The 12,161-nt window shown below is 40.0% G+C and overlaps 1 protein-coding gene across 2 annotated transcripts in view; it reads right to left on the bottom strand.

Moving 5' to 3' along the window:
- The window catches only part of SLC41A2 (solute carrier family 41 member 2), a 44,230-nt gene extending 32,515 nt beyond the window's left edge, over positions 1-11,715 (bottom strand). Inside the window, exons 1-3 of one of the 2 annotated variants that reach the window (XM_053943931.1) lie at positions 11,655-11,715; positions 4,669-5,400; positions 3,321-3,428 (exon numbers count right to left, since the gene is read on the bottom strand). In XM_053943931.1, the coding sequence (XP_053799906.1) occupies positions 3,321-3,428; positions 4,669-5,223 (663 nt within the window). In that variant the 5' untranslated portion in view covers positions 5,224-5,400; positions 11,655-11,715. Of the gene's footprint in view, positions 1-3,320; positions 3,429-4,668; positions 5,401-11,654 lie in introns of those variants that run through there. The other variant, XM_053943932.1, reaches the window with a different exon arrangement.
- Between the last annotated feature and the right edge of the window lie 446 nt (positions 11,716-12,161).

Here is a 12,161-nt window from a genome sequence, read left to right as displayed (position 1 = left end):
AGAGTTTCACTTCTTCTCTCCTTTGAAAAAGTTTTGGAAAAGTATCCCAAAAATCTCTGTTAAAAAATGTAATCTTGCAAAATGCTTAATCCTAAAGATGAGCTCCTGCCAAATGCCACAGCTCTTCTTTCTCCTACTGTCACCTACATATTCACATTTTTTTTCTTGAACCAGCTCCATGAGTGAGTTTATGGCACCAAAATTTTGCTGATTTGATGGAAAACATTTTTATTCAGGGAGTGAAAAAGGGTCATCTGCTATAAAATGATCTGATCCCTCCCATCCACCCATGTAACCTTGCACAAGTGCTCTCAGGGTTTGGAAGGGAGAAAGAGCGGGACCACTCCTTGCAGCTGCAGATTTCTATAAACCGAGTTCAAGTTTAGTGTAATACTGTGAAATAGATGGACCTAAACAACAGGTTTGTAAAGTCATACTGCTAATGCTTAACAACGAGAACACACCGTCTGAACAAGAGTCTGCACAAATTTACAGAAATGACTGAATAACTGGTGTTTTGGTGATGGTGGTGTGTCATTTCTTTGGGTTTTTTTTGCTATTGTTGCTCTTTAAAAATGAAAAATGAGTCGAGGGAAGAGACAGCAGTGTGAATTGAGGCAATGAGAATGACCCAAAGAACAGAACAAAGCTGAAGAACTGAAGGAGGCAAAACACAATACAAATATTCTGCTTGAATGGGCAGTTGACCTATGTGCACCTCCCGCAGTTATGCCAGCACAGCACTGGGCAGGGGGAGGAGGGCTTACAGAGGCAGAACTCAAAAAGCACCTTTTTGCTCTTTGCTGTCTGTATCCCATATATGAAGTAACTTCTGGTAGGATAAAAATAATGTTTTAGAAACAGTAGGCTGTAAGATTGCCAGGGTATGGAGAGTTTAAACTAACACCAAAGGGAAGTACAAGTTTCTGTCTGCCCTGAGACAGATCAAAAACACAGTCTTGAGACAGATTTAGTGAAATAACTGATTCCTAAGTGGATGGGAAATTGTGAGTGATCAGTAAGATGCAGCTAAAGGAGAAATTTGGGCAACAAGTTGAAGGAAAGTGACCAGACAACGCTTGAAACTGATGTACTTTGGATAAGAAACTTGCTAAGACACTACTTTTTGGCTGACCACAAATTAACAATGAAGTAAAGATAATTAGTTTACAGCCCCAAGAGCACAGACATGTCTACAAATTCAGATGCAATAATAAGCTAAGTGAGCAAGCAGGACATCAATTAACTCCAGTGTTGAATTCATGTCAGAAATTTCCTCCTCAAAAGGTAAAGCTGGTCACAGGGAAACAGTCTTGCTTTTACTTAAAGACAGGTGTCTGCTGGGGAGCCAGATAGTGCAATTGTAGGCCAGAGAGGGGAAGATTAATCAGACAAGTGGGTTCTAAATAACTGTGTAGATATACTCTGAATTAATGTTCTCCTTCTGTTCTCACCTAGGGTGAGGATGACAGAACCAAAGATTGGGTGGCTAAAGTGAGTAGGGGTCAATGAATCAATGGGAAGAATGCAAAAGTCAGAATCACCTCTTTCTGAGAGAACTGGCATGTAAATTACAGGTCTAGCAGTAAGCCATCATCTGTAACACATTTCCACAGCTTTGGTTTGGGGTTTTACTTATTTGTTTGGGTTTTTTAGGGTTTTTTCTTTAGCATATAAAACTTAAATATAATCTTGTTAGCATACCCTTGATAATGAATGATGTATACTGTTCTTATCTTCTACAAGCATTTTTACTACTCAGGCCACAAACTGTGCCAGTCAGAAACAAATTAAGCAACAGGCCAACAAAAACCAGAAGGTAAAGTAATAGACAAAAGCATTCATGCCTGACAGTAAAGGTAGTAAGGTTTAAACACAAAATACTGTTAAGAAACAGGAAGAATTCTCAGAAAAGTAAGAACAATAAAATAAAAGAAGATTGAATTACTAAGGATGATGTTGATAAAGATACAATAGAACATGTCAATCCTTATGTGTGAAAGTAATCAATTTCTGTAATGGGCATGACACACGCAAACCTTCACAGGACTGCCAAGGCTATGTCCATCACAGTGTGCATTCAGGCAACAGCTCAATAGAATGTGGCAATGACATTTATTAATGGCAGAACACTGGGAGACCTTGTCAATACAAAGCATCATAATACAATACAAAAACTGAATGTCCATGAGGGTAACAGCAGCAAAAACTGCTGATAAAATTCAACAGTAGAAATGCAAGGTCATGCACTTATGGACTAATAGTATTTCTGCCAGAAGATGGGAATGACAGCTGGAAATGAACAAAAGCATAAATAATAGGGCACAGCCACTGATCACAAAGCAACTGAGAGGTCTAAACCTGACCCTTCTAGGCAAGAAAGTACATAAAACCCTAGAAAGTTTCAAGAGCAATATTCTAGAAAGACACAGTAAAATCTCATCTGGAGTTATGTACACCTTTGACCAGACATGGAGTAGAAAAATTCATTCAAGTAGGAAGAGGCAGAGAGTGGGGGCCTTGCTGGAGAACAGAAGCACTGCATTAGGCAGTCTTAGAGAGATACCCAGTGCAGCTACCAGAAACAGCCCAGCCACATTATTAGACTGATCTAATCACTAGTTATTCACACACACACACAAAAGATATACAGGAAAGCAATCTGGCTTACTTAGACCGGAAAAATTAAGAGATATAACATCCCCTGAAATGTAAAAACCAACTATAACAAATAAATGAGAAAGAACACACAGGAAAAAAAAAAAAAAAAACAACAACCTAGTTATGTTACATTACAGTGTTGGCACACACAAAAAATAAGCAGACACAAAAAAAAAAAAACACCCCAAAACAACCTCACCACAACAAAAATAAACAAATTTGTTTTGCCAGAAAGCTAAAAAAAAAAAAATTCTTGCAGTTTAATCAACAGAGGTCTGGAATATCAGTGTTACCAATGCTTTATTTTGGTGCCACACTAATGGTCTTTAAAAAAATTGTGTCTAAAACAAACATTTTTTTAGCCTATTCAAAATCCCTCAAGGTCAAAGAGATCTCTCAACCTTACACAACACACCTGTAAATCTCAAAAATCTGCTTCATCTGTTCTGAATGATGAGCTGTAAGAAACTTTAGAAGTGAAATTTTGATGTGTGGAAAGAAGAGTCACCTTTTTAACTTTGCTTACTTAATAACAGATTTAAACTGCCCCGTAACAGCCAGATGTATCCATAAACATAAAACACTTGTGTCTCAAAGATTTGTTTCCTTTTTGAAATGTTTTAAACATGTATCTGAAGAGTGAAGAGAAAGTTACTTACAGCAGTTGACAGCCTGGATGCCAAGGTCATTTCCAAATTTCCTTTGAGACCAAGAAGTGCAGGAACCAAGATAAAGACTTCAGTAACATTCTTGAACACATCCCAGTGCTATACAAAGGACACAATGGGAAACATTTAATTGAAAGATTCTCTTTAGACCATCCACAAACTATTAAAAAAAATCTGTAAATCATAAATTCACCCTCTAAAAAATTTAATATTTTTGTATTAGACCTAAAAGTCTGAAGTCAGAACTGTTACCTATTTAGATAAAACAGATTTATGACTGCATATTACTACTTCAAAGATGAGAAGACTATAAGCAAGAGATACAAAACCTGGCCTTAAAACAAACATAGTTAAAAAAAAAGGTCATTAATTTGAAGTATTTGTTTTTCATGATTTAAAATAGTCTATGATTTAAAATAGATACTACGACTGCTCTTGAATTCTGCTCTTAATTTTCAATAATATTTTCATATTTTCCTTTCCGTCTGTGTAGAAACCTCACATAAAATGAGCAAGGAATTAATTGTTATATGAACAGAGCCTGTAAGTAAAAAAAGCTTGTCTTTTTTCTTTTACATCTAAGTGTGAAATTTACAAGAGCACACCTTTCCAAAACCCAGATTTTTTTAAAGAACTCTTTTCACTTTTTGTGCACCAAGTTCTCAGCACTGAAGTGCTATGCTACTTTGTATGTCTTGTCAACCCAGGTATTTAATTTGTCATCATTTACCAACTCTGACTAAACTAACAAACCTGCAAATTGTCTTTTTATTCAGGGATTTGCAATAATTTAAATTATTATTTTATTGAAAATAAAAGGATTCAATATAAGCATCTTTACAAAGAATAAATTGGTAAGATGTACATGAACAAAGCACCAGACTGGTGTCAAACAGCCCAAGGAAGCACTAAGTTTGTATGTTAAATTTTATTTTCCTTTTTTTTTTTTTTTTTTTGAGGTAACAAAGTCTCTTTCCATTGCAACTGATTGAATTCCAAGCTTCCTTTACTTTCTCAAGATTTTGAGTGACAAAGATTGTCACATCTTCCTCCTATTTTAATTACCATTGTAAACTCTTTAAATGTAGCTAAAGAAATTCCTAAATCTGAACAAAGCAAAACCAAACAAAAGGGGGGAAAACCACACAGATCAATTTCTGTATTGCATTTCTGTTTAAATATTGTGGTTATTTCAAACTTTTTTAATAAGTTCATAGTAGCAGAACCACACACAGACCTAATTACATCTCAATATTGCAGACATCTACAATGCCACATCTTAGAACTACAGAACCTCACAGACTACCTGCTAAAAAAGTCTTCCAAAGCAAATACCAACCTGTACAATATCCAAAACCATGCCAGCAGAAACAGTTCCAAACCCTGCTAGCAAAAAAGGTACAAGTATCTGCAGTGCCATAATACTACTCGATTCTTTGGGTTGTTTTCTACTTCCTTCCACAATGATATCCTCATTACTATCACTAGAGAGAGTGTCATCCTGCAACATGGCATCTGTTTCTGAAGTGTCCATTCCATCACAGTAATTGTAACTGGTAAAATCATCATATTTAGGGCTACAGCTGGATGGGCTGTGTCCATTGCTACCATGAAAGCTTGCTTCTGAGAAGTGATGGTACTCTGTGTGTTGCTCGGACCTGACATTAAAATTGTGTCCTGCTGGTTGCAATCCATCTTGCCAGACACCATTCACCTTTTTGTGTCTTTCCTCTTGGTTTATTTGGTAAACAACAGGAACCATACTTAAAAGCAGTCTCAAAAATTTATCAGACTGAACTGTATTAAGATTTATGGTCCAGTTTACAAAGCCTTCTCTGTCATGGACTTTGCTATTTGTTTTGGAGATCGTAGATCTGCCTTTACAGTTAGTCATAGTGCTACAGAAGTACAGGTTGGAAAGCACTTTGTTCTTCAGATGTCAGCCAAGAAATCTTGCAGTTGAGTCACCGAGTGCCACACTTACATGTGGACCAAAATGTTCCTTTTTTGCAAGCAAAAGTGTTTTCTCATTGCTCTCAAATCTTCAACAATTCCATAAGCAAGACCAGATCTGAAAAAAAAAAGTAGAAAGTATATATTAACTCCTAAAATATTTTAACTCTACAGAATACAGAAGATATTGGTTTAATTTTTCAGATCACAATCTTTTCTCTTTTCTGTTTGCCGTGATTTAAGGTGAGGTTGTTTCTACTTTGACATTTCCATCATGGTAGTAAATTAAACCATGATATACTGACAGTCTCAAGTCATTTCACATTCCCTCCATCAGAAGCCACTTTACCTTCCCTTTCTTTAATCTTTATGGTAATAAAGATTAAGGTTGTGGTAATAATTGCAGCAGTTTACTAGAAGAACAGTTCTAATTTGACTCAAAGCTTTGCTAACTTTGGTATTTATTACTAAACTCCATAAATACAAGTAAATGATCGGCATAAACAGAGAAACAATGGTCAGGGAGACTGCAACAGCATGATGTAGGATAACACAATTCCACATGACTTTGTATCTATGAAAAACTGTGAAAATATTTTACAGATTGCAGGAAATGAAAATATTTTAGAGCTGGAGGACTTTTAATCTGCATTTCCTAAGAAACTCAGCCTCCTATGATCATATTTTTTATGTCATGATTCCTATACTTCCCTTCCCTCTGTTTCAAAGCTTTTAAGTCATCCAGTATTTCTAGAGCAATTTCAGATAGACTTTACAGGGACTGGAGATGTCAAAGTTTTTAGCAACTAATAGCCTAGTAAGAGATCCAAGTTTGTGCCTTTGCTGTTAGGTGTCTTCAAACATTAGCTGGGATAACTCACTCCAGTATGGCCAGAGCAAGTCCACTTCAAAATTCCTGCTGCTCACAGAACTACTAGATTGTCGTGTGCAACACTAGATTTGGGTTTTTTGAGTGAAAAGAAGTGACATGATGATTTTTCCTCTACCATTTGCTTTATCCAAGGGAGCTCTGACCAAGAAACAAATATTTTAAAAATGACAGTGAAAGTCATGGCTTGATCTAGAAAGAAGCTAAGTTTTTCAAGAAACAGCAAACTTTTTTCCACAAGACCAACAGAGGAATTTTAGTAACCAAGATTCCTGCAATATCTTTTGCCACTCTGTAGCAGATTGTGCTTCATTGAACCTTTCCATTTCAGTGCAAAAAAAACTCCTAGGCCTCAATTCTGGATTCCATACACTTTAATTAGGAATAACAAAACAACTTTTGCTGCTATCCCGGAGCAGCTCTAACCACAGGTCAAAATGGTGCTCTGTTAAGTGCTACAGAAAGCCAGAATGAGAAGAAGAAAATGAAGGATTTCATTTCACTCCCAGGAAAATGCATTGAGAAAATTTTATGACAGCTTTAGCAAGGCAGAGTCTGGCTCTCATTGCAGTTTCTCCCATATGTCCTCCAGTCACATTACCAGAGTGCTAGACCAGTAGTGACTCATGGAAATTATTCACTGCTCTGGAACTCTGGCCAAAAATATTTGGGTTAATTATCTGTATATTTTTTAACATATGGATTGTTCTCCTTTTAAATTTTTATGTTTTGGTGGGTTTTAAGAAACAAATCCTTTGATAAGATTGTGGTTTCATTTAATATAAGAAAGTATTAACAAATAGAAAATGTGCTTAAAAGGTAAAAAAAAAGGGGAACAGAAAAATTATTTGGTCAAGTTCCAAATGGAGGAAGAGGCTAGTGTGGATGGCTAGCAGTTGAAATAGTACAAAGCAGTTTGGATGACAGCCATTTATGTTTTTCCTACCACAAAGACTTAGAATGACAAAATGTGAACTCAGTGATAAATGCTGGAAAATGAGAATTTAAGAAGATAAGCTGAAAACCATAGAACCATAAAATTGTTTAGGTTGGAAAAGTATTGTATAGTATAATATACAGGAAAGAGTTATTGTTCCTTCAGAGCATACAGAGAGAAGATAACTCAAAACCCTTTTAAATGTAACTATTCATTTCTAAACGCCTGTTCCAACAAAAGTTATTTTCTATGTGTCATCTGGTGCAATATTTTCAGCATAAGTTACAGGATGCTAATAAGTGCTGTATTTTCTGAGTTTTTTTGGTACCTACAGGATGCAGCAAAACTTCCCAAGAAGTTCTATCATTGACAAGAAAAATGCTTATGTTGTTGTGTTGTCTAGAAAAGATATGGGAGCTAAAAAAGCAAGCTCTACTCAAGTAAATATGAAGAAAAGGCAGTTAAAATCTCAAAAATCTCTTTTCCATTCTCTGTAGGAAGAGGAGATAAGTGGTTCTGGCTTCATTACACATAATCTGGAGGTTACAGAAAAAGATTAAGTACTAATAAACAAACAACCAACAACAAAAAAAAAAAAAGATATAAAAACAAAGATCCTTTGAGAAGTCAGGAAGCAGCCTCAGATTTATCATAGGCATAGTACATATGAATTGGAAAGACACCCTGTCTTTGTCCCTATAGGCAAAATAATAAGCTATGCCCAAACTATGAAAATAATAATTCCCTCTTCCTCATTGTTTCCTAAGTATCTACTTATAACAGTTTCTTCCTTTCCTTCATATATTTTATAGCACATAACAATTACTGTGTACTACCCACCTCTTTCTCTCTCTCTGTCCTGCAAGTATACACAAACACAAACAAATAGTTCTGTAAACATAAACAAATAAGAAATGCAGCAATACCCTGCCATTCATTGAAGATGTGTTCCTGAGAAATGAAACACTTGGCAATCCAAAAGAGAGCAAGCCAATTTTACCCATAAGAGTTAATACAACTGGTGCACACAGCAACTTAAAAAATACACATGGAGACAGTGTACATGATGGACAGACAGAAATAAATGCTGTAGAAAATAGGACCACAATATGGGAGAGATGCTGACTTTTGGAAATGCAAAGCTGCTTTTGAAAAATCTCAGGTACTTCAGCTATGAAAGTGAACACCTGATCATTATCATATTTTTCCATCCTTCACCTTTGATTGGCTTGCTTCAGCTGAGAAAGATGAAATGACAAAAAAAAAAATAAAACTGCTCAGGAAGAAGCTCAAAGAACTCTCTTCACTAGAGATTGCCCAAAGAATTGTCCACATTGTTCCAGACCCATCTATAATGCTATTCTCAAGAGCATGGGAAAGAAAATGTTTCTTCCATTCTTCCTCTTGGTTTAAAGAACATCTAGCATTAGCAGGATTAAGGGACCGGATTCTACAGCTAAATTTGATCAGATAGATATTAGACTGCCAACAATTCATTTAAAGCGTGAAGACAATAAATCATCGTGACCTTTTAAGAACCTTCAAAAAAAGGGGAAGGAGGAAGAATCAAGCATGAAATTTCTGCAGAGTAAACATTATGACAGGCTAAAACAAATACTAGCCAAAGTTCAGGTCTAGGGAAATTTCTGATTTCTTTCAGAGCTTGGCTAACAAAACCAAAAGATAACATCTATCTAAATAATTCTGAGGGCTTTCATGGGACCCAAAGCTAATCACACCACAGTCTAAACCTGTTTTTCCTAAAAGTTGCCAACATTTTTTTGCAGGTGGTCTTTTAAAGCATTAATAATTTCTACACTGCACTTCTAGGCAGTCCACAATAAAATACAATTGTGTAAACATGCCTGTCTGAGAAATGCTTCTCAGGACAATAACAAGCCTTGGAAAGGGATTCAGGGAAGTAATATGAAATGCTAACAAAACACTGAACTTTAATATTTTGCCATAATAAGCAAAGATGAAGCTGGATTATTCCTTGGCATGAAAGACTCTTTTTGTGTCTTCAGAGATGAAACCAGACTCTTCTCACTGAAAGGATGAGAGGTAGCAGGCACAAATTGAAACACTGGGAATGGCATTTGAACATAAGAAAAAGCTGGGGGTTTTTACCATGACAGTGGCTGAACACTGGTTCAAACACGTTCTGGAGACTCCATCCTTGGTGATATTTGAAACCAAACTGGACATGGCCCCAAGTAACCTGTTCTTCTTGACCCTACACCAAGCAGACGTGGCTGAATAGAAAATTTTCCAAGATTCCTTCTGACCTCAGCAATTCTGAGATTCTGTAAAGTTGGAAAAATGAGGTTTTGGTGGCATTCTTTAAGTTCAAAATACAGGTGATACAGGGATCTGCATGGCCCCTTCTCCACTATTGCATTGCGTATACATACAAGTGTCAGTATCACACTGGCACCCTTATCACAGCCATGGCTAATCATTTATATCAGTGTAGTGGGCATATCAGTAGAAAGGGAATGCTGCATCATATCACCTCAGCATTACAGAGAGTAAACCAGCTGTATTATCATCAACCATTCCAAAGAATCCAGAAACCAACGTGGTACACTGGGCTAAGATTACTTACCAGATATTGAGTGTGGAGTGGAAAAGGCTGCAAAACATGCTGAAAATTAACAAATGTTGCATGCAAGGCAGATATAAGACCATTACATACCACTTTTAAGCATTATGCAGTAAACTGGTTAACAATGTGTTTATTGTATGGCAGTTGCTGGTTAAATTAACAGCAAAAGAAACAAATAACAAGAGCAAAAAAATAGACTAAAGAACTTCCAGATGCCTTCTTGACAGTAAGGCACTGAAAGACCTGCCACCCTCAGGCTCAGTTTTCAGACAAGTTTGAGACTGCTGCATTCCACTTCCTGAACACAGCAGTTTCGATTTGGGCCCCAAGGAAGAGAAAAACAGCTGTGAGAAAAAGACTTGGTTTGACTCTGCACTTTTAAGGCAACTCATCTAGAAAAGACCAAAACAGAGTCAAAACACAGCAGCAAGGCTGTGAAATGTGGTTGGTTGTAAAATGACCCAAATGGAATACCAGCATGAAAAATAGCAGGCAAATCACATCTTTCAGCCCATCAAAAGCAGGTGGGAACATATGAAATGTAAGAGTTAATACAGTCCTCTAGATTAAGTAACAAATAAGTACTTAGCAGGATGAATCCTAACTACTCTTTGGGATCCTGATTACAGGTCTCTACTGTCATCATCAAGGAGAGATTAATTACTTATTAACTCAGGCACTAGGATACAGACTTCCTATTGTTTTTGTGGATAATATCATAGAGGTATTTGAAAAGAAAATGATACACTGTTATCTTTCCTCCTGAATTATCTACCAGGTATACTGCAGTATTTATGGATCCAGTTTCACAATCTCTTTAGGGCAGTAAATGTAGGGATGATGCCAAAATCTGCTCTCATCTTTTTACCCACATTACTAAACTGGTAAAGTGAAGATAACTAGGCATGTATTCTAAACATTGCCAGGACTCTTCCTAAAGATTAAACAATTATTTTATTTTATATGATTCACATACTGTAGTGTGGTCTATAACCTAGATTCAAATGTGAGTGAAGAAGACACTCAACTATATCCTGGACAATGGCCAGGGGAAGCAGAAATTATAACATTCAGGGAAACTAGAGAAATAGACAGCTACAACCTGAAGTTAACTGAGAATTAACGAGAGAGTAGAAAGTAAAGTAGAATAAATCACAAATGCTTCTATGTTTTGGCAGAAAAGTATGGAAAGAGAATAAATGTGCCATCACACGTTAATTACGCTTAACTACACATTAATTAACGTTTATAAACAAAAAAGAGATGGTCGTTGAAGTCTGTACACGTGCTGTTCAGGTAGAGGTTCCATGCTTGTCTAGCAATGCATCTGCGGTGACCATCTGGCACATTTTTATGGGTGCAAAGACGGGAAGAGAACTGCCTGCACATACGGGTGTAAAGAGTGCCAAGGAATAGGGGCTACTGGGAATGTTGGGGAGGTCTTGTGCAGACACAGAGAAACCGAAGAAAAGGCTCATTGTCCCGGCTACCTGGAGCAGTGCATAATTACGCGCACATGATGAAAGGCGCTGCGGGGCTCTGAGGAGCGCAGGGTACCGGGGCGCGGGCGGCCAAACGCGCGGCAGCATCCGCGCTCCGGGCGCAGGACACCGGCCCGGCGGCTGCGGGCTGTGGGAGAAGGGCGGGCGGGAGCGTCGGAGCCCGCAGCACGGGGAGGGCGAGCCCCGCGGCACCCCGGGAGCGCCGGCCGGGGCGAGAGGAGGGCGGCACCGAGTGCCCCCCAGCCCTGGGCGCCCTGGGCACCCCGGCATCGGGGCGGGCCGGCGTGGCACTCGGAGGGCTCCGCCACTGGCCAGGAAACTTTCCCGCCCGCGGCCCCCGCCGCCTGCCCCGGCCCAGGGCGGCAGGTCTCCGGCCCGCCCGGCCCCGCTGCCCTCGTTCCCCGCGCCGCCCCCTCGGGCCGCGCCCTCCCCTCACCTGGGCGAGAGCGGTGCCGGCAGCGCGGCGGGGCCGCGCTCCATCGCTGCGGCGGGGCGGGAGCAGCCGGCGGCGGTGACAGCTCCGCGCTAGGTGAGCGCCGCCGCCACTGAGCAGGCGCGGAAGCGGGCGGCCCCCGCGATGATGTGGCCCGTGATGCGCAGAGCCGCCGCCGCCGCCGCCACCGGCCGCTCCGAGCCGCCGCTGGGCGTGGGAGGGAGGAGCCGAGCGCCGCCGCCCCGCGCCGCCCGTGGGACGGGATGGGGAGAACCGTGCCCGTGGTCACTCCCAGCCTGGTCCCCGGGGCGAGCTCCCGCTGCCTGACACCCGCTGCCCGCGCTACGAGACCCGCCGGCGTCCCCTTCCCGCTGCGCCCTGCAGGCCCCTCGGCGGTGGCGGGGTGCGAAGCTGCATCCCCGCCTCGCTGCCCCCGCAAGGGCCCGGCTGGTGCCCCGCAGCCGGGGAAACAAAGCTCTGGGCAGTGGGGCGCCAGGGCGCTCCCCGGGC

The sequence above is a fragment of the Vidua chalybeata genome, chromosome 5 (assembly GCF_026979565.1).
Source record: "Vidua chalybeata isolate OUT-0048 chromosome 5, bVidCha1 merged haplotype, whole genome shotgun sequence".
In the NCBI taxonomy this organism is placed as follows: domain Eukaryota; kingdom Metazoa; phylum Chordata; class Aves; order Passeriformes; family Viduidae; genus Vidua; species Vidua chalybeata.
Note: the sequence above shows the minus strand (reverse complement) of the source record. Positions and strands in the feature narration are given on the sequence as shown.